General features: G+C 43.4%; 1 protein-coding gene and 1 long non-coding RNA gene across 6 annotated transcripts in view; one reads left to right on the top strand and one right to left on the bottom strand.

Annotated features, from left to right (window-relative positions):
- Positions 1 to 3,945: 3,945 nt before the first annotated feature.
- Positions 3,946 to 4,398, top strand: LOC144991863 (uncharacterized). The gene is made up of 2 exons (XR_013655522.1): positions 3,946 to 4,087; positions 4,203 to 4,398. It is a non-coding gene; the product is annotated as an uncharacterized LOC144991863 (long non-coding RNA).
- A 2,401-nt stretch (positions 4,399 to 6,799) lies between these two features.
- Positions 6,800 to 22,358, bottom strand: part of arhgef18b (rho/rac guanine nucleotide exchange factor (GEF) 18b) — a 41,522-nt gene continuing 25,963 nt past the window's right edge. For 4 of the 5 annotated variants that reach the window (XM_078945422.1, XM_023953848.2, XM_023953845.2 and 1 more), the window contains 14 exons: positions 22,047 to 22,301; positions 21,720 to 21,796; positions 21,449 to 21,627; positions 21,235 to 21,308; positions 20,894 to 21,079; positions 20,637 to 20,777; positions 20,263 to 20,378; positions 19,409 to 19,474; positions 19,242 to 19,289; positions 18,834 to 19,115; positions 18,576 to 18,725; positions 10,143 to 10,470; positions 9,152 to 9,268; positions 6,800 to 8,841 (listed from right to left, as the gene is read on the bottom strand). In XM_078945422.1, coding sequence (XP_078801548.1) covers positions 8,543 to 8,841; positions 9,152 to 9,268; positions 10,143 to 10,470; positions 18,576 to 18,725; positions 18,834 to 19,115; positions 19,242 to 19,289; positions 19,409 to 19,474; positions 20,263 to 20,378; positions 20,637 to 20,777; positions 20,894 to 21,079; positions 21,235 to 21,308; positions 21,449 to 21,627; positions 21,720 to 21,796; positions 22,047 to 22,301 — 2,318 coding nt within the window. In that variant the 3' untranslated portion in view covers positions 6,800 to 8,542. 5 annotated transcript variants of the gene reach the window in all.

Genomic DNA, 22,358 nt, shown 5'->3' with positions numbered 1-22,358 from the left:
TCTCTGAAAACCAGTTTCCTGCTGGGAGATCTCCAAGCCGAAGGCTGAATTATTTATGATGAAGCTCCAGTGAAAGGCTGGTTATAGCTGGAAACATTGTTCTGGGCTGCAACTGAGCTTAAGAGAGGTTTGTCACGCCTTTACCGCTGAGCCGCGGCTGGCTGGGGGTAATTAAAAGACAGGCTTAATAGCAGAGCCGGGCGTGTGAAGGAGAGCACACACTTGTGTGAGTGGGGAAACAGGTTCTGGTGCAAGATGCAGACGAGGACGGAGCTCCCACGGGGACTAAAGCCACTTTATCTCGTTATGCTTTAATGCACTTCAACACTCTACCAGTAATCTTTGACATGTTGATGGACTGAAATGAGATCCAAGTCACGGCAGGAGGAGTCTTTGTGTTTGATGGAGATTCCCAATGGTTGGCCAATCAGCTTCTTGCATAAGTTTGAACTTCAGCACATTAAAGAACTGCAGGGATGGAGGAGTCGGTGCCTGCAAAGCTGGATTTCAGGAGAGGAAAACGCTTGAGGATCCGCCTGCAGCTCTTTTTGAGAGCACCACAGAGTCTCAAAAGACACCGTCTGATTCCCGTTTTTTGATCTGGTGCTGAACCGGCAGCATCTTCTTGGGTTACATTAAAGGATTTTCACTTTCCAGATACAGAAATCCACTCCACCCCATCGCCACCAGTGTGTGAATGTGTGAGTGAATGTGTGTGTGAATGGGTCTGTGACTGTAAAGCGCTTTGTCCTTGTAGGAAGAAAGGCGCTATATAAGTATACGCCATTTACCATTTACCATTTATTTTGGTGTTGAATTCTGCAGCAGTTGGCAGCCTTTTGGGATTTTGGCTGCATCCTGCTGCCTTTAACCCCCCACCACCACCATCACCCACCACCATCCACCCTTCAGAAGCAGCCAGAAAGTCACCCGACCCGGCAGCTCCGGTGGGAGCCTGGCAGTGCCTCCGTTCCAGCATCTAAACCGGAGGAGACGTGTTTGGATCTCAGAGGAGGCCTGCTGGGCTTCACTTCTCCCAGATGAAGGAAGGAGGAGGTTCTGGGAGTTTTCTCACCTCTGCTTTGGGAGCTGAATCTGAACCCCCACCCCCCCACCCCCTCCACTCAACATGCTTAAGCAATTTAACCTGAAAGTGACAGAAAAACACAGTGAAATGCAGAAACTCGTCCTGTTTAGAAGGAAAGGCGATTCTTATCTCCTTTTTATGATGTTAAAAGTAAAGTGCATTTCTTCAGGCTATGTATTTCCAAAGGAATCAACCCCCCACTACTTAGTTACTTGGAAAGTAAGTGCACCATCCACAAAGAGCACTAAAAGCTGCTCCTAGCCTCCCTTTACATCCCTTTTCCTGAACATTTGGGAGCTTCATTCAGCCCGTAAGCTCCTTTTTACCCTCTGCATGTGATACTTCTTCACTTTTTCTTTTTTTTTTCCAACACTCGACTTTAACGACGGGAAGAAACTTTTACACAAAGCTCCTGGGTCCTTTCAGGGAGGGAAAACCTCATCCAGATCTCCTGACATCCAGAGAGTTTCCATGCTGTCTGCCAGGGAGCCTGTTTGCCTTGGCCCCAGCGTTTGACAGTGGACACCAAAAACTGTGTGTATTTGTGTACATGGGGCAACAGCATCTAATGCTCTGACACAGCAGCGCAGACCTCCCACACTGAGCTGCATTCAACACTACACAGAGGAAAAAAGGCCTTGAGCTTCGTTTATCGCCTCATAAAAATGCCCCAAGGGTCACCGCTTTGTGACTCAGCAACCGAGAAATTGACTGGAGTTTATGTAGCGACTGTAACTTTAAAACCTCCAGACTTCACAAATAAACAGTTCTTGATGGTTCTGCAGAACTCGGGTAGAACAGGAGTCCAAGCTGCTGCTGTCTCAGCAGGTGGTCTCATTATACCGCCGTGATCTAAGTGTGGAGAGCGTGTCCTTGGACGAGTCATGGGTGTTCACGGCTCAGTGTGTTTGCTCTGTGTGGTCTGATCATGCTTCACCACAGCAAGCGGAAAACCACAGACAGAAACATGCAGGGAGCATGGCAAGCTCAGCGGCGTGTGGACTCGGAGCAGCTGGAACGTCCACGTTCTTGGGGCGAAAGCAAACGGTGATCTGATCGACTGAATCGGGTTTCCCTTCCCGCTGAGGGTCTGAGTGACCCGAGGTCAGGGTCTGTGGGTTATCTTCTATGGAGGAAATAGAGGCTACTTTAGAAAGTACCGAGCTGAAAGCTGAGACCTTGAAAGCGCCTATTTCTTGCTTTTCTTAAGGAAAAGCATATGAGAATATATTACCTTTGGCACACCAAAGGACGATTTTTGTTTGAAATGTGAGTTATTATGAAAGTTCTTTCGCTCTGCCTTTCCCTCCTTGTGGGTGCCGCCCACTTCACGACGTCAAGGGTCGGCCTCGGCAGCGTGTCTGAGTTTCAATCATAAAAAACAAACAACATCCAAACTTTTGCAAAGATGGATGTTCACATTGTGCATATTTGACTTACAAGAGTGAAGAAAGTGTGTGGGTTAGCCTGGGGCAGCATAGCCCCTTCCTGGAAGGGGCGGGTCCTCACTTCGTGACATCACAATGTGAGGACCCACTCGTTTTTGTGGATTAGGAGGGGCTGGGTCTGTTTAGCGAGGAATGAACTTCACAACGCACTTGATGTTGCATGGAAACGGGTTAAAAAGGTTTGGATCTGGACTTCTCAAAGCAGGATAGCCCCCCCCCCCCCCGCTACATGTACAGAAACAAGAATATTTATCTTTACAGCACCTTTCTCAGATACAATCACAAAGGGCTTCAATAGTTGGCCTAAGGGAGAGCATGAACACAAACAGAATACAGAAACAGGATGGGAAGAGTTAAAGCCGCATCGACATCGTATGACCGTCGGCTGCCCCCCATTACCTCTTTTTACATGCCTCTCATGTGAAATTCACCTCCGAGTTGTGGGTGGGACTGTTGGTGCAGAGTGAGCCTTCCCCCATTTCCCATCATCCCTCGGTTTACGCGCTCTCCCGCCAACCTACAGCTCCTCACGGCCCCAAACTAACATTAGAGGTGAACGACAAAAGGTTTGGAGAACGACGTTCATGGATCCATTTGTCTGCAAGCGGATGCATGAGGGAGCTTGTGGCTTTCCTCCTTAAGTTCCACGTCAAAACTATTTCCTCTGCTCCTGATTCATTTCTGAGTAAAGAAATACTCAGAAATGCAATTTGAAGCTTTATTTTCTTAATATGGGTCCTCCACCATGAGAAAAACATAAAAACACCAAAATGTATTTATCTTTAAAGAGTTTTTGGAATAAAATAATCAAAGCAAAAACACATAAAAGTGTGAATAATTCTCTCCAAGTCAGGTGTGGATAAAGTGGTTTTTAATTTTGTCACGTTTCTCAGGTGATGGAAACAATAGAGACAATTTTTGAAACAGGTTTCTGAGAACCGAGCAGCTCAGAGAGCTCAGGTGTTGTGTGACTGAAGGGATTTCTGTCGTCCCACCATTCAAGTATTAAGGAAGCCCCCCCCCCCCCCCCCCCCAGCTGCTGGTCAGGATTCATGCAGCTGAAAACAGAACCTTTGTGCTCTTTGCAAAACTGCAGTGCAGCCAACACACATGCAAATACGTCCTCCAACTGCTTCTGCAAATATTGAGGTCAAAACCAAACAAGCTGTTCTAAATTCTCTCTTTAGACAGAAATACACCCAGATTCCTTTTTACTTTTGTTCAGGACTCAGCAGATTAACCGGTAAAACTCAAACGTTCACCAGAACGTGAGAACGGCACTCCTGACAGAACGATCGTGAGCAAAACCGGCCCAACAGGAAAGTCGCTGAGCCACAGCTGACTGTGAAATCCAAGTCCTGTGAGCACAAAGGGCAAGTCAACGCGGAGCACACTTCCTTTCTAATCCATGCTTTCAAATCCACCTGAAGCGTCTCTTGTGACCGAACAATAGCTCTGCTTTCTACCCCAGGCCTTCCGAAGCAGATAAGAGGTCAGCTGAGGAGGATGGAGGAACAACCGTTCTCATTCATCCCAACCAGAGGAGTGACAGGCGGGTACTTTAGATTAGACACTTTCCCAAACCCTGACAAATATCTGCACTCGCATGGATGTGGTAAACAGCTGACAGCTATCTTTTTCAAACATACATGTCCTCACTCCAACAGGGATTACGCAATAAGAGTTTGAGGCAGAGATGTGTTTGATTGCCGGCCATCTTCCTCTGATCGCCTGGAGCCTGAGCAAAGCAGCAGATGACTGAACATTCCTGCATAGAATCACTGACTAAACCTGCAATATTTTTCTGTAAAACTATTGAGAAAACCCCCAGAAAATGTCAAAAATTAAAAAAATAAAACCTGATTTATTGTCTACTTTCTGTTTCCAGCGAGCGCCATTAAAAAGCATTTTTGGATTCGACTATTTGGTTGCTACAGCCCCAAAGCTAAATATTATTAGTAGCACAAGCAAAAAAAAAGGATAACAAATGTCAAAGAAAGTCAGTTTAATAGCTAAAATAATCAATGCACGAATTACCATCCTGCAGGAACATTAGATGAGTTCAGGGTGCAAAAGATGACCAAAAGAGAAAGGAAATACTGTAAATCAATACCGAGTAGGTGGAAAAACTTGCCAAATATAAACTTTTTGGCAACTGAGTGCTTAAGAGTAAAAAAGAAAACATTTTTAAAAGAAAGCTGAACAATACTAAAAATTCTTACCTGCCAAAACTGAAGAGTTAAATGGCTTAAGACAGCTAAAGAAAAGCAAAGAATGGTTTAAAAATCAGAATTATTCCAATCAATGCTACAAGAATAATCCTCAGACACTAAATTACCTAAAGAGAGTCCAAAATTTAAGGAGAAAAAGGCAAATTGGTACCAAAACGACCATCCGGACAAATCAGAAATTAGCTCAAGCAAATCCGAAGTAAATAATAGTAAATAATCAAAACTACAAATATAGTAAGACGGCGTTAAAAACAAGACTTTACGAGCTTTTAAAAGGAAGATTCTGCTGAATAATTTTACCTTTAGAGGTCTTTTTGAGCTTCATTTAATTACTACTTGAGAATTTTCTCTAAATATTTATCTTTCCTGTTGATTTATTTTGTAGCAATATCAATCTTTTAAATAAAACGTAGGATTTTTTGTTTGTTTTATTTGTTTTGTTTTAATTTTATTTTATGTTTTTTCCTTTTTCCCCCCACAACAAACCTGAAATTGTCCCAAAAAGTCAATTCCAAGTGTTGAAAGTAGATTTTTGTTTGTACTGCAAATATCACAAAACCTGTTTTATAACAAAGATCAAACATGTAGAGACAAAATTAAAATGTGTCCATTCAAAAAACAAAGTCTTATTTGAACCTTTATGTTGAATTTGAATGAAAGTCATTTGGAAACAGCCGCTGTGAGTTTAGATGCTGAAAAAGTTCTAAAACACTCTCATCAAATTGAATGACAATAAAAGGCACAGATTATTGAAATTATTTAGAGAGAGCATAAACTAAAATTACACACTGACATGTCCTTAAGAGACCTGAACAGTTAGAAAGTTGTTTTTTCCCCCAGAACAATTCAGGAGATTTAAAATAATGGTCACAATGACAAAACCCCTGAAAATAATCAAGATTTCAGCATTTCTTAAGACTTTAAGGCACAAAGACCCACTTCAATCATCTTTGGACTTGATCTAAAAGCGTTTCCAGTGTTCTTTTAATTGTTTTTAGCCATAAAAAGTCATTTTCTAGGACATAATTTCTAAAGTTAATTAAAAGTTCACCTCTGAGTTGTGCATGGACTGTTGGCGCGGAGCAACCCCGCCCCCCCTTCCCCTCCTCGTTGCTCACACTCTCTCCCGGCTAGTTTACGGCCTCTCACACCCCCAACAGAACATTACAGGTGCAACAAAAAATGGCGAGCAAGACTGGAGCCATCCAGATTTGAGTCGGGTTCCAGCTCAGACGGGTCAAACGAAGACGGGAGCTTGTGACCCGCTGATTGTAGATGTTGTGCAACAATGACAAGCCATTTTTTCTTCTGCTCCTGATTGACAACTGTTTGTATGAAAATCGTGTTAAAAACCAGTTCGGTGCCTTTAAACCGAACTTACATAACTGTCCGATTAGGAGCGACTCTAAACCAAAAGCAGAAGTGGAAACTAAGTCCATCAAACGAAGGTTTGTCCAAGGATTTGATGACGTTTGCTCGTCCGTCTGGCTGCACGCAGTGGATTTGGTTCTGCTTCATGCGGCTGAGAAACCTCCAACGCAGCGGCAGAAACCGGAGCTTCCTGCAGAACTCACAAGCTGAGGAAGATCTGAGAGAAGAGGCTGGGAGAGGAAAGACAGGAGACCGACACAAAGACGAGGACGAGCAGCCTGGAAAACAAACCCAGAGAGAGCCACCACAAGAATTGTTGAAGGGAGACAGAGTAAAGCCACTAATGACAGCAGGCGAGAAAAGCTGGCCACCGATGGAGCATCTGCCCTGCCAGAGTGACAATAAGGCAGCAGCCGGACCGCCAGTGACGTCCTCAGCAGCTCGGACCACAAAGACCAAAATAGAGCTTTGTCTGACAGAACACTGTTATTAGACCCTCTAAACACGGGGTCAATAACGCCATTACTGCACCTCCCAGACACTGACAAACCCTCGTCAGCAGCGTAATTGGATAGTAGTTTGAAGAGAAGAGAACCAAGAGCTGCCGTGGAGGCCTTTGTGTGTCCAAAACAAGCCGACTGGTGAACAAAAAGCTCAAGAAATTCAGACAGGAGACTTTTTTTAATGACTAAATATTTCTTAGGCAGCAGTTCGTTTACACGTCTCTCTATTACGGCGCCGTGAACAAAACAGAAATTGTACAAAATGGGTTAAGCTGTGCGCTACAGATATTATATCCCACGTCTTGGCAACTAAAAGTTTACAAAAAAATAAAAATAGTTATTATTAACATTCATTTTCCTGTTCAAGTATGCTACAATCCAAAGTGACTAGTGTAAAAAAAAAAAAATTGGCTGGGAAAATAAAATACGTTCAGGATTATTTACATTTAACAGGTCCAACAAGCGGTGCCGGCGTCCGAGAAAGGAAAAATGATGAGCCATGTTTGCCTTCGCACGCACACACACACACACACACACACACACACAGACGTGCACACAGTGGTTTGACTGGCTGGCTTCTGAATGACACACAGAGCAAAAAGACTTTTTCTTTTCAGTCCAGCAAAAAAAAAAACATAAGAGAAAAGCGGGAGCTTCTGCTGATGGCGTCTGAGCGGCTCACGCTTCTCCTTTACAATAAAAAAAACAGCATCTGTGACGTTTGATTATTGACATTCTTAAAGTCTAACATCTGTAATGGTGATCAGGTCTTTAAAGGGGGATAAAGTCATCCGACAGGTCGGGATGAAGGCGGCGTCCCGCCCCCACAACAAGACCACGAGCGGCTGTGAACACGCTTCTCGCCCTCAAACGCCACTGGTGACGCCAGCAAACGGCTTCCTTTACAAACCCGTGGAATATGGCGTCACGTGTGCCGCCGTCCTGCCTGAGGACGCAGACCTGTGGTTCTAGAAGCCGCCGCTCCGTTCAATGCTGAGAGCTCATTTTTACAGGAACAGCATGGTTTATGTGTTAACGTCATCATTTATTAAACTGATTTTACATTTAAAAAGGTCTTTTTTTCTGAAAGACTATAAAAACCTTCATGTTTTATAACCATAAATAAGAAATCCAGTGACTTTGTTAGTTTTTCTTCTCTTTCACATCAACATCCATTCATCATTTTTCTCATTTGTTGTGGATTTGAGCCTAAAGACATAAAGTACCATCAACGCAGCTTCAACAGCTTTATGGCTTCAAGGAGGAGGGGGGGGGGGTGAGACCAACTCAAAGCTCTTCATCACTCCTGTACCACAGTCATCATCGTTTTAACGTCTCCAGTGAAAAAATATCCTTTTAAAATATGCACACCATTAGATTTTGGTCACAATTGATAAAAGAAATAAAACATGTCAAGAACAAAATGCTATAAAAAGAAGAATCCTTCAACTTCATGGTTAAGGAACCAAAAGAGACGTAGCTTCATGTCTTTAAAAGGATTTGAAGAACCAGCAGAAGTTCCTCCATCCCTCTGGAATGGAGTCTGTCACCGTGTGCAAATGAAACGTTAGGCATAGTTGGATCCCTTCTGCTGAAATATTCATTCCTGCTCCAGATTCAGCAGAAACGCTGCAGTCGGAGCTCCTTCGCGTCTCTGACCGTCTGCAGAAAAACCTTTTTTTCCCATGATGCTCCCCTTCAGTCCTGCTGGGTTCTTCGGTTTTGTTTCTCCCAAACACTAAAAGTGCTTTTATTTTCCCAGAACTGTCGATTGCGCTTCGGTTTATCAGTGAATAAATTAGTATTACTGGCGTTTGTGGAACAGCAGAGTTTGAGTAGAAATGTCCGTCTGCTCGTGAACGGAGCACCGAACTGCGTCACCTCTGAGGAGACGACGCCACCTTAAAAAAAGATGACATCCTCCTTGCTCAGCTCCTCCGTGGTCCCTGCGTAGGGTGGGGGGGCGCCGTGGCCGAGCCCGGGAACCGGGTTGAAGCTCTGCAGCTGCACGGACGGCTGGAACTGGAGGGACCCAGAGCTGTGTGAGGTCACGGCGGCGGCGGCGGTGGCGCCAGGGTGCATGGAGGGCTGAGAGTGTGCCAGATGCACGGGGGGCTTCTGCAGGTTCGGAGGGTAGGAGGAGCTGAGGGAGGAGGTGGGCTGGGGGTCCACGCCGCTGCTGTCTGGAGGAACCTGCAGATCTATCAGACAAAAATGGAAGCGGTTAGGGGTGGAGTGGAGTGGCGGTTCCCGGCGGGTTAAACAACAGTCGATCACGCCAGACGCCGCCGACGGCTTTAATTGTGGGAAGACGGGATTAAAACATCTGTGTCGGCACTCCGGCGGCCATCGATCACCGGCAAACGTGAAACTGATGGGAGTTTACACAGGGCGAGTCCAGCATCCAGAGGAATGTGGCGGGGTGGGGTCGGAGGAAACAATGCGCCTCTCATGTCTGCTGTGAGAAAGGCTGCAGCAGACAAAAGGAGCTGAACATGCGCAGAAACACACCTGTGTGGTGATGCGTGGAGAGAGGCTGGTGGGGGCTGACGGAGCGCTTGGCCTTCACCACGCCGTCCTCCCGGGCAGACAGTCTCAGAGGAAGCATCTGCTTCATGTCCACCGAGGCTGAGAGGACAAGAATGAGGACATGAATGTCAAAGGGAGAGGTAAACGGGAGCAGAGTCACCTTTTGTCGTTTGGAGCAGATAAATCGGAGCGTTGACCCAATTTAGTCAAATAATATGGCAGCAATAAGGGGGGGGGGGGGGGGGGGGTAAGGCTTGTGTGAGGAAATAAAGGAGGAAATTCGTCTCATTTACTGTCACGATCCGTTCTGATCAACATCACTCAACCCGGAAAATTCTGCATCTGTCAACAATAAAGTCTTTTTGGTTTCACTTCTGCCTCAACTGACTGATGCAAAACGGAGCAAAAATGTAAATCATTTTAGATTTTAGATGTTGATCAGACGGGAAACCAAAACAGGATTATCAGCATCTGGCTTCAGGTTTGACTTCATGAGGACTGGGATGGTTCCAGATAAGAGTCTGTCCTTCACTGAAACACGGTTCATCACAGCATTCCTGGTTTTTTGTGTTCTATACTTTATTTATTTACTTTAAAGCGCCTTGTCTTCTGCATCCTGATTGGCTGTGGAGCACTGTCAATCAATCTCCATGTATCATCTCCTGTACAGAATGCCTTCAGTTTGAACATTTCACATCAATATTAAATTGTGAGCAGATGTTTGTTTTATTTTTATGCAAAGGTTTGCACTTTGAGAGAAAATGTTCATGTTTGTCTAAATAGAGTGTAAAGAGTGGCTAGTCAGGAGTTTTACAGCCTTAAAACATTGAAAAAAATCAACTTCTACTTTGCAGATTTTGTCTTTTAGATCGTTATTTTTAGAACACAACTCCTGCACTAAGTGAAAAGAACACGTTCTTTTTTTCAGAGAAAAACTTTGCAAGCATCAATTTGTCAGAAATGAGGTCCTTACAAGAGCTGTCTGTGCGGTGCGTTGCTTTCCCGGTCTTGCCTCCTTTGCCTTTGCCGCTGTTGATTGCTGCCAGTTTGGTGGGGATCTGCTGCTGCACCCCCACCGGTTTGTGCAGCTGGTTGGTGGTGCTGAAGAGATGCAGCGGCACTTCCGTCTTCAGGGCGGGGCCGGACGAGCCGGCCTCCCGCCGCACCGCCACCTCGGGCCGCTCCGCGTAGTCGGCAGGAGCGACCGACAGGCTGCCGCGCACTAAAGGCTTGTGGGGGGGCTGCGCGTCCATGGAGGAGCTGGAAAGGCCGGACAGGAGCTCCCCGTTCAGAGGAGCCACCTGGACAAGAGGAGAGCCAGAAAACTGAAGACTTTTTCAGCATTAGAAGCAATTTAAAGCTCATTTAAAGCCTCACTCTGATGGTTCTTGTGGCATTTTGTTGATGATATAAAGAAAATGAAGCTCAAAAATTGCATTTCTAAGCATTTCTTTCAATTATTGTGAATCAGGAGCAGTAATGTTAGCGTGGGGGTGTGAGGGGCTGTAAGCTAGCGGGAAAGACTGTAAATAGAGCACTCAGTCATGGGTAATGGGAACAGGGGGCGGGGTTGCACCCATAACTCTGAGGTGAATTTCGAATGAACTCCCGCCGCTCTGCAGAAACTATGTCCTACAAAACCACAGTTTTTTTAAATTTCAGCTAAAAACTGCACCATAATAAAAAATAAAAATAAAACACTGGCAACACTTTGGAAACAGATCAAAAGTGGATGGGAATGGGACTTTAAAGCATTAAGCAGACAGTCCAACAGACAGAATTAAACCTTTTGAAAGCAAAAGCTAAAGACAGAATAAGAAACGTGGATTTAAAACAAGCCTGTGAGCTCACTTCACTTTGGAAGAACAAAAGGAGCTAAATGTGTGTACATGCAACAACACACAAAATGACAAACGGCATCTGAAACGCTCCCAGGGTGAATAAAGGCATGCCTCAGAAACCCATGAGACTGTTGAACAAGCAGGGAAGCTAAAACCTGAAAAGTCACCAGGAGAAAATACGGAGAGATGAAAAAAAAAAAACATGATTATCGTTACAAAAAAATCACATGTGCTACTGTACTAAAGGGCGTATTTTTAATCCAAAAAGTTTTGATTTCACACAAAAACTATCAGTTGTGTTTGGTTTGATGTGCAGAATGATTGATGGTGGAGCTGAAGACACAAAAGGTTGGGTTTCCTCTCAGCTGCTGCTGCAAGGCCACAACACCAGGATTTAAGAAGGAAAAGTCTCAACCCAAGACCTTCCTCTTCATCAATCATCTGGGCACACAGATGTTCCATTGTTCCCAGAACAAGCGGATCCGCTCTGAGCGGCACCAACAGACGGTTTCCAGGGCGGTCAAACACGCAGAGATCCCTGAGTGACAGCCCATAAACAATTAGCAGCGACTGCCGTCCACAGGGCTTTGGTAATGACGGCTTTGGACGGCTAATTACACGGCCAGGTTCCTCTCATGTCCTACACGGCTCCACTAACACGGAACAATGTGGAGCCTTGTTCACGGCGGACGGAGATGCCACCGGAATGCATTCTGGGAGAAACACTTTTTGAAAAGAGCGACCTGCTCCTTAGATTAGCGAAGCACATCTAAACTATAAAATATGTGATCAAAGAATCACATCGAGCATCACACTTTCAAAATACTCATTTGGTTTCAAAAGTTCACCATTTTTTAAGTGAATTTACCATTCAATATGATTCCGATCCTCTAAGTTTGTGCAAAAACAGGAACAGTTTTCCCATAACTAGGGATGTAGAATAAACAAAAGTGGGAAGTTTAATAGTAAAAGGATCCATTTTTACAATTAAAGCTATTTTATAGCTGATTTTGCTTGAAAAAATACAAGAACTCATTAAAAGAAACACAAATTGGTAAAGTTGATGAGTACATTTACTAAGTAACGATAGTTTATTAAAGACCCACTCCAATGAAGATGGTGTTTTTATTCTTGTAGCCTTTTTCTCATGATGGAGGACATATATAGAGAAAGTCCAGCCTAAGATTGCATGTCAGCAAAGTCAGTAAGCAGAAATACGGTAAGCAGAAAGGATTTCCTACAAAACGACACAGATTGTTGGATTTTTCTATAAACAGCACAACCATGACAAAAAGACACCTGGGAACACTTTGACAATAAATCAAAAAAAAAAAAGATTAGAGTGGGGCTTTAATAGTTAATTACATTTTCACTTCTACACAAGAATTTTGTCAGAAATCATCTGACAAAATGATGCATCACACATTTCCATCACTGACAGAATTTATAACTTATTTAAAGTCTACAATGTAAATAAATTCAATGAATTTATTGCTAAAACTGTAGAAAGGTTCTCCTCTCGTCTTTCAGTGATGGGAATTGATTCTGTCACGGCCGCTACACCACAGTCCCCTCTGGAGAGTGAAGCAGGCGGTGCAGAACTTTCTTACCCATCTACTCATCGTCTCATTCGTCTGCGCTGCTCAGATCCAGATCCACAAACTAAATGCTTATGCTTCTATTTATTAGGTCAAATTAAGAACGTCTGTGCTCACTAATAAATGTTTCTTTGTTTCATAAAAACGTTTTTTTCTGTGTTGGTTTTTTTTAGAGCTAATGACATTAAACTACCTTTTTAAAAAAAAAATCTTTTTGCACAAAATAAATGCAAAAGGAAATTCATTTTTAATGGAAAGGTTGCCCGATATAAGCAATAAAAATACATATATTTCTTGGTCTTTAGATAAAAAAAAAACATATTAAAACTGATCCAGAGGTAAAAAGGGTTAAAAATCAATGCATTTCATTCTTGCACACATTTATATCATTTTTCCTAAAGGTAAATGATATGCAGTTCTATAAAAAAATATATGCTGTACTTTGGTTTTAGAAATAAAAAGAGGGTTTATTATTCTGCTAAATCCCCTTTGGAATGAATATGATTGTACTTTTTTGTAAAGCAGTCCTGCACCTGAATTCCTTGGAGGAGATCAATGTTTTCTGCACAACAGACTGTAATGCAGCTCAACAAACGAGAAAAGCTAACTTCGAACAAATATTACCGCCGCTTTGAAAAATGACAAATGACTTCTGTGGTTGCTGAAAACTTAGAGCCCAACCTGACACATGAACAGCGCCTCCTTGCTTGTGTAAGAACAAAGAAAACCCAACACAAACAAAGGAAGTCCTCAAAAGCGGCTCCGTTTGTTCTTCTGTTCAGTTACCTCTTTCTTCTGGGATTACTCAGCCTGGAAGAGCAAATGAGTCTGCACTTAAAGGAATAGGAAACTCCAGTTTTATTGCCATCGGAGCTGAATTCCTGTTTGTAATGTATAGAAATCAGAAAGCTGATGAAGGAAGAGCTCTGGAAGTCTGTCAGTCATCTCTGCAGACTTCCAGAACATTTACTGTAAAAAGAACTGAACTATAAATACAACTGAGGGCTCAGACTTTAGATGAGGGATAAGTCACTAGGAGGAAAGAACACATGCAGGTCAGGATTTTGTGAAAAGTCTTCGTCATCTGACTTTTTCTTCCATCTTTGGTGAGGTTTCCAGAGCTGCTCAGATAACAGCTTTCCGGCTCTTTGAAAGACAAGAGTTTCTGTTCTCCTGATTTGTCGGGAACGGATTCTTTTGAACTCAAAAGTCATAAATCCGGCTCTTCCGTTGAGCGTCTGTTTACTGCCAGTTACATTTTTGTGGAGTTGCTGATGTGTGCGCTTTGTGACTTGATGTTGTGCAAAGAGAAAGGAGGCTCCGTCCTGGACCAGAGCCAATGAAAACCTTCAGGCCTGCCACGATCAGATGAGATAACAGATGAAAAGCATAGCTCTCCTGGAGTCGGGGCATGTTGCAGCAGGCGCATTACTTCTGCAACACTAGCATGTGTTGAGAAACCCATTATTGCAGGCTTTAGAAGAGTTCCAATTATAGATTCAAGAGTTTCCTGATTAAAGTCCCACTCCAATCCTCTTTTGATCTATTGTAGAAGTATTCCCAGTGGTCTTTTAACTATGATTATGCTATTTATGGGGCAAAATCGTTTTCTAGGACTTGGTTTCTGCAGAGCGGCAGGAGTTCAGCAGAGATTCACGTCTGAGTTGATGCCTTTGTTTACACTTTCTCACGCTAGCTAACTCTAGCTTTCCCAAGCTAACATAAGCAGTGCAATAAAAACGACAATTTTTGATGGATTAATATAAAATCTCATCCTAGTCTAGTCTAAAAACACCAAAAACCCAATTTTCATTGGTGTGGGTCTTTAAGGTGGATGAGATTAAAAGGCATTTATTAGATTGGTCAGGAGGAGCCTGGAAAAGTTTTAGAAATGATCATTTCATGTTTGATGCAGAGTGGAACCAAACCACTTCCAAAACCTTTCAAGAGCCGGTACTGTCCCACGGCTCCTCCCTAAGTACAGAACAGCAGCCCGTTCGCGTGTGCAAATCTGCTCACTCATGTCTGAAGCTCCACGATGCCTTTAAACTTGGCTTTACACTGATGCAGCTCACTCACAGTGGATTTGTCAGACCCGAAGGGCAGGACTCCTTCGTGTCATCTGAATGAGCCGAGGTGCTGAAACAACCGTCTGGTCTTTGAGGCCAAGCGACACAGAAGTATGGCAGGTAGATATTTCGATTAGTAGATCTATTTGTCTAAACCTAATCACCGTCTTTCAAGAAGTAGGGGAAAGGTCAGCCTGTGACATTAGTCACTGATATCACAGGCAGAACAAACAGCCCTGTTTGACAGCAGGGAGCAGTTAGGCCGATTACCGGCAACAAAGTTCAAACAAAAAGGATCATGTATGAGGAAGCACAGACCAGCTCATGAGAGAAACACTCAGTATAAACCAGTAGAGTGACTCACTGTCCTGAGAAGTTTCATCTTTATTTGTGGAAGCATTAGTCAGAGTAAACAGACTTGCATGACGAGTCATGTTAACGAGTCCATTTCATGCTGGTTAAGGTCATCTGATCTCACTGTTATATACCATATGCAAGCAATAATTCGCTCATTATTAATGTTAACTGATTCCGTTTCCTCCTTTCAAACGGTTTCAGGTGGACCCCCACGCCCACTCACAGCAGGTCTCATCTGATTGGTTCATTTCTGTGGGAGTTGACGCCAATTGCAACTTCCTCTCTTTCCAAACAGGAAGTTCCCACTGCCTCCAAGAAACGTACCGTATTTTCACGACCATAAGGCTCACTTAAAGGTCTGAACCGCGACACCGCGCCCCCTGCTGGTTCATTTCCGCGGTGATCAAAAATCCCACAGTGTCACAGCTCTATTCGCGAGTAGAGGAAGCTGGAAAACAAACTCCGACAACTCAAGAAGATGCAGCCGAGTTTCCGCGGAAACAAGGCGAGGTGGCCAGAGTTGGAAGACCGAGTCGAGCCATAGATTAACGATCAGAGAACAGCTGCCTACAGCCAACAGTCACCATTCCACTGAAGGCAGTAACGCTTGCAGAGGAAATGAAAATTGAACATTTTCTAGCAAGTCCGTCTTGGTGCTTTCGTCTTATGAAATGGTGCCATCTTTCCGTCTGGGCAAGGACTACGGTGGCGCAGCAACTTCCAGCGGATTACAACGAAAAGCTGTCCAGTTGCAGCAAAAGACTACGACAAAAACATCCAGCCCAGCGTCATCACCACCGGGCGAGTTAAGCCACAGTTTGTGAATGGATTGTAGATGCTTGGGGCGTGGCCCCGATGCCGGGGGGGGGGGGGCACAGTAGTGGCGGTTTTCGGCAAAGGTAATACGGGCAATTCGGGGGGGAGGGGGGGGGGGGCGCAAATTTAACAGGCGACGGTGGCGACAGCAGCTCAGTGCTTGGAAAAAAATCTGCGCCACTGCTGGTTTCCTATTATATGGTTTATGACAGAGTTTGTAACAGCCTGAAACTGTGAACCGCTGTCCCTGCAGCTGCTCCTGTCCCCTGTCACACACGAGAAGGTAAGGGGAGGGCTAGTGGGCTCAGGCAGCTCAGAGAGCTGCAATCGCAGCCTGGATTGCGCAACACCAGGATCACTGTGTGCCTTTAAATTCGTCAGGTCAAAAAAGAAAAAAGAAAAAATCAACCAATATTCTTCTGACTGTTTTCAGAAACACCATTTTGAAATGTATACTTGTTCCAAATAGATGGGGTAGCTTATGTTTACAGTCATAGTCAGTAATTGACATTTTTCAGGTAAATTTTATTTTTGATAGGGATCCATGTTGTTCCTAAGAGATCTCTGGCAATGGGGAGCTTATTGTTCACAGTTGTGTCTAATGATTTAAGATACATTTATATGAAAATGATACTTGTTCTTATGAGATCCTTTGCTGTATGTTAAAAAGGTCAAGTACAATAATTGTCCAGTAAAAGAAAAAAAGTTTCTCATAGAGAAACAAAAAGGAAATCTAAACTTTGTGTTACTGTAGACACTGAAGTATCGGCAAATATCGGCCACAGCTGCAGGGGAAATATTGGTTATCTGTATCGGCCTGTCCCTAACTTTGAGGTTAATTTTCTAAATGTATACAGTGATCCCTCGCTATAACGCGGTTTACTTTTCACGGTTTCGCTACTTCACGGATTTGCATCATGCATTGTGTTCTGCATTCTGATTGGCAAAAAAGTCACTCCGCTTCTTCTCTACATGTGCGTCAATAACGTTGCAGTTTAATATGTACACGTACTTAAATCAGCTTGCCAAATTTACATTACTTAGTGCAAATTCTCTTGCAATTTCGAGTTTCTCTAAAACCCATAGAAAAAAGAGCGACAACAACTGCCAATCACTATGTTCTTCTCCCGAACAAACACACCTGTACCGCGGGCTTCAAAAGAAGAAAACACTGCAGAGCAGAGTCAGGATGCAGCGGCTCAGTCTGAAGGGCAGTGAAATACACCTGAGTCACTATTTATCCGACTGCACTTTGTATTTTTTTTCATAATCATTTTAAATTCTCTCCCGTTTAATCCAATTTAATCCAATTACTCGGGTCGCGGTGGGCGGGGCTAATCTCCGCAATTTGAAGCCTTCTGTTCACATTGATGATTAAAATTATTATTCGACAGTACAGTACAGAAGTTATTTGTTGAAGAAAATGTTTCTAAAGTACCTTTATTTATGAAACAAATGCTTGAGCCTGTAAAATGGTTTGTTCTTTCTTTTCAATGTCGCATGGTAAATTTGGCAATGTTTTACGCCGGATGCCCTTCCTGACGCAACCTTCTCAAACCGGGCTTGGAACCGGCAGAGGTAGAGAGTATTTAATTGTATAATAATTGAAAAAAAATAAAGGTTTCTACTTCACGGATTTTGCCTATCAGGGGATCTTTTTGGAACGTAACCCCTGCGAAAAACAAGGGTTTACTGTATACCATATCATCAGGTTCTGTTAGCAAAAAGGACATGAAATTACAGAGTGTGGATCATCAAAAACTCTTCTCCGGTTAAACTCTCAAACAAAAGTTCTCATTGTAATGAAAGATTAGATACAAGGAAGACAACATGAAGGAAAAAAGACGATTTAAGGGGCTGGTTATCATTTAACACTTTCAGAACAAGCTGTTGAGTCTTTTTTCCCTTATCAAGTAATATGAGGAAGGTCAAAAAGGTTTATGGCCGCATTTAAGAGGTTTTTATGCTTGTTTGCTGATGCTGAGTAAAACTGCAGGCCTTTGCTGTGACAAGAGGGAAGAAGCTCCATATTGTCAACAGAAACATGAGCCGGTGCTGCCCACATGTGACCGTATTTAACCCTGCAAGGGGCAGAGAACCAGCAGCAATATCTACCGGTACTCACATAAACCAAATCAATGAAATGATTTTTTTTTTAGATTTCTGTTCATTTATCTATTGCAAACAGCCCAAAGCCAAGCCTCTACTTCTCACACCCACACAGACAGACATACATTCATAACATAAAGCGGTGGGAAAAAAAGGGTGTGGTCCCTGAAGCCAAAAAAAAAAATCATTTATTTTTTTCCCAAAAGCTAATTTTATGATAAATTAACTGTTAAAATAAGGATTTTATAGTATATAAATTTAAGTGGATATTTTATAGTTATAAATCATGAACGATAATGGTTGAATTGAACCATTTGTATAAATTGGCAACATATAGAATATGAGTTTTTAAAATTATTGTATGTGTAGTGATGTCATAAATTCAATATTTTATTTCCATAAGTACAGGAATTAAGCTCCCCAAATACTATTCTGTAAAATCTATATCTTTTTTTTTTCCCTAATCCGGTGAATCTTTGAGACATATTTGTGGATATTGTAAAATATGGCAGCTTTTTTTTAAAAATCTGAATGTATTTGTGAGTGAATGTATTGGATCTAACTTCTACAGTGTTACGCTGTGGCAGAATAACTGCTCCACCTGCAGCCACCTCACCTCAATGGTCTTTCTCTTGATCTTCTTCAGGTTCTCCAGACGTTCCTTTTCTTTCTCCACGGTTCTGGTGGACTCTCTCAGCCTCTCCAGATCCTGCTGGTACGTCTCCCTCTGTCGGTCCAGCTCCTCCTTTTCTTTAGCTAGATGTTCCTTTAATATATGTAAATATATAGATATAGTTCAGTTTTTCCATCAGCAGTGATGCTATGATCAAACCCAATCGTTGAGATGTTTTCCCACTTGTGCAGAGCGACTGACCTCCAGCCGCCTGCACTCCTCCTCTCTCTGCTGCAGCCTGGCCTCGGTGGCCTCCACCTGCTGCCGGTGCCTCTCCCTCTCCCTCTCCCAGCGCTGCTGCTCCTGTCGGTGCTGAGACTGCAGTTTATGCAGGGTGGCGAGCTCCTCTCTCTGCAGAGCCAGGGTCCGCTGTTTCTCCTGCTCCAGCAGGACGTTGCCCCTGTGGCGGCTGGGCATGGAGGCCCGCTCAGTCAGGGAGGCCCTTTGCAGCTCTATGTGACTGTCCTGCTGCGATATGATGGCCTGAGGATGGAAACAGCAGTGAGAATTCAGCAAAGTTCAAAACATTTAGGCTGAGATGAATCCAGATTCACAGAAACGAGGAGTAAAGATGCGTCTTAAATAAATCAAATGTGCAGATGTCATTACCTGCAGACTATAAAGGCTCTGGGAGAGCATCAACACACTGCCAATAAGCTATGAAGAAAGAAAAAACATCATTAGAGCTGCTCAACTTCATAAAACGTTCACAAAGATGTTTTCTCTCTATAGCAAAACAGATGTGTGCAGCTATCAGGGAAGTGTTAGAGGCTTACTTCTGTCTTTGGGAAGGACTTTGACCACATCCAGCTCCATCTAGCAGAAGAAGCCCGACTCTCCACCTGGAGAAGCACAGATGTGACCCACTTACAGATATACCTCAATGAAAGCACACAGGAAAACCTGCCCAGCAACGGTCAGAAAACGACTAAACTTGTTAATGGGAACATTTTAAAAAGATATTTAACGAAATTAACTCAATTCTGTTTAGTCTGGCCAAGTGTATAACGTGTGTAGTGAGGGGTTTTATATCTATATTCCTACTTGGCAGATTTCACCAATTGCAGGTTGATTTAGAACGGAATTCCTGCAATCAACACTGAAGCAACTTTATGCCATTTTGCTGATTGCTTGTTTCTTACTGTCACAACTTTACACGTTTCTTCTGTACAGAATTATTATGGCAGTTACTGATGTCACATTAAGTAGAACAAAACAATGTTAAGAAAACAACCAAAATATGAGTGCTTAAGGTCTTTCAATAGTCTCCTAACTTACATGTGTAGGAGGCAAAGCCTGACAGGAAGTTCAGGCTTTTGAATATTAGTGACCCAACAACATGTGAGGAAGGGAAATGGTAGAAAACAGCCAACTTCTGTATTAGAATGGACTTCTTTTACTTCCAAACATTGTTCATTTAACAGCCATGTCTGACTCAAGTCCAGAAGTTGTTAACATGAAGTGTGTCATTATATTTAGCTGAGTGACAGACATTGATGCAGAATAAACAGAGTCAGTCAGTGAAGATGAGAAGGAAGTTTTCCTGATAATTTGAAATTCTCTCCAGGAGAAATCAGCGATTCGTCTGCCAATTGCTTTCTGTTTGTGTGTGTGTGGGTGAAACCCCTACCGTCTGCTGCAGCGTGTGGCCCCCGCAGAGCTCTTTGATCTGAGGGTCGGAGCTGGCTCTCTGGCTCCTGTCTCTGCTTCTGGACTCTCCCGGAAAGTTCTTCTTCACGATGCCATCTGCCGCAGGCAAATCAATAAAAAACAAAATTCAACTTTGACAAACTAAACTTGTGAAAAAACTGCAGAGAAATAAAAAACATCCAAGGCATGTTTATTTTTATAAAAACAAATCGTTTTGCTTTTATTTTTTGTATTTTTATTTAACTAACACAAAAGGTTTTACAAAAACATGCTGTGGGAGACTATTCCACAAGTCCATCCATTATATGAGATGAGAATGCGTCTTCGTCTTGAATATGTTACATTTGAACCTACTTTGAGTGGAGGAGTTGCAGTCATAACCGCCAAAGGTGTCTGCTCGCCTGGGGAGGAGCCCAGGACCGCCTCCTTCTTCTGTACGTAAAGGCTGAGCCTCCTCTCTCTTCTCTGACTGAAGGAGGTTCTGTAGGTTCTCCACTAGAAAGAAAGAAGGTTTCATTATATCATCCACATCATTACGGATGTGCAGAGAAGGATCATCTCCAAAATCAACATCTAAAAGACTTTGACTGGAGTCAGAGGCATCCTCATACCTTCAGTGATGGCCGCTTTGAGCAACGTCTCCCCCTGCTGGAGGTCCGAGGTGTCTCCTCGAAGCAGCAGTCTGGAGCGTGAACCGGCATCCTCCAGACCGGACACGGACTCGGTCATTTCCGCAAACAGCTGCAGCTTCTCGGTCAGAGCTTGGACGATCACAGCATCCTTCTGGCTCAGCCGCTCTACGAGGCAAACGTCAGAGTCTTCAGAGAAGAATCACGGCTCACAATTTGAAATGCCATTTCTTTGACTTCTCGAAAACTTTAACATTGACTAAAAATATGACCAAAATAAGCTAAACATTAATTAAATATCACGGAAATGGATGGACAGTCACCTTGAAATTCCTTCAGCCTGGAAGCTCGGGCTTCTTCCTCCTCGCTGAACAGTCTCTCCTCTGTGTGAGGACAGCTGATAAGCAGAAAGGAGAACAGAGAAAAGCAGGTGGAGAGGAGGAAGAAGGACTGGATGAAACTCTACTTTGTCTTCTACAAATGCAAAGAGGTTTGTAAATGAAGCACTGCAGATATTTCAGAAGAGGGTAAAAGTACCTCTCTACAGCCTGTCGAATGACGGTTATCCAGGAGTTTCGCTCTTCTTTAGAAGTTGTGTGTACCTCATACATCTCTGGCTCATTGGACGAGGCGCAGATGAGAAACATGGCTTTCTCTTCATGGGCTACTTCTCTGACAATCAGCTTTTGGAGAGAAACCACTGAGGGTTTGTTGTCCTGAGTGGATAAAACCACAAATTTGATCAGTGGAAGTGATGAACATCTCTCTTTTATAATATATCTCAGAAATATGAAGAAAAATCACTCACCACTGTAGCAAATACATATCTTTGATCCTTTTCTTGCAGTAAAACCAACACATCTGACAGAAGAACGGCAAGAATATCTGAAAGGATGATCAGAAAAAACCAATACACTTAAAAGGAATCTGTGAAAATTCCTCATCTACACATCCCAAAGTAAAACACAGGAGTACAAGCATCACCTGGAAGACTGGGAATCTACATGGAAGTTAAGATACCATCAAAAACTCCACATTTGGACTTTCAACAACAAAATCTTATTTTTGATCTCTCTGATGCCAATGAGCCGCCATCGGCTCTCATACCTAGGCTCCGTTTTGGTTCCCCTCGTACCTTTGAGTCTCCCGGAGGCAGCTTTCCAGCTGACCGTGCCCTCATGAAGCAGTCGCCTCCGGCCCATGGCGAGGTCCTCCCTGCGAAACACCCGCCCCCCTTTGATTTTCCCCAGCGCCTTTGGCTCCATCTTGTTTTGAATGTCTCGAAGTCGAGTGTTTTTTTCGTAGAGGTTAACCATTGAGTCCACTTGCACGATGGCGTCTTTGATCAGACCCAGAGCCCGAGTCAAGTCTTCATGCTCTTCTGTACCCCCTAAAAAACAAAAGAGAAAATCTTTCCCTTTTTTCTGTCAAATTGACACATTAAGGA

The sequence above is a fragment of the Oryzias latipes genome, chromosome 4, assembly GCF_053564925.1.
Source record: "Oryzias latipes strain Hd-rR chromosome 4, Olatipes_Hd-rR_3.1".
Classification (NCBI taxonomy): domain Eukaryota; kingdom Metazoa; phylum Chordata; class Actinopteri; order Beloniformes; family Adrianichthyidae; genus Oryzias; species Oryzias latipes.
This window is presented reverse-complemented; position numbering and strand designations above follow the sequence as displayed.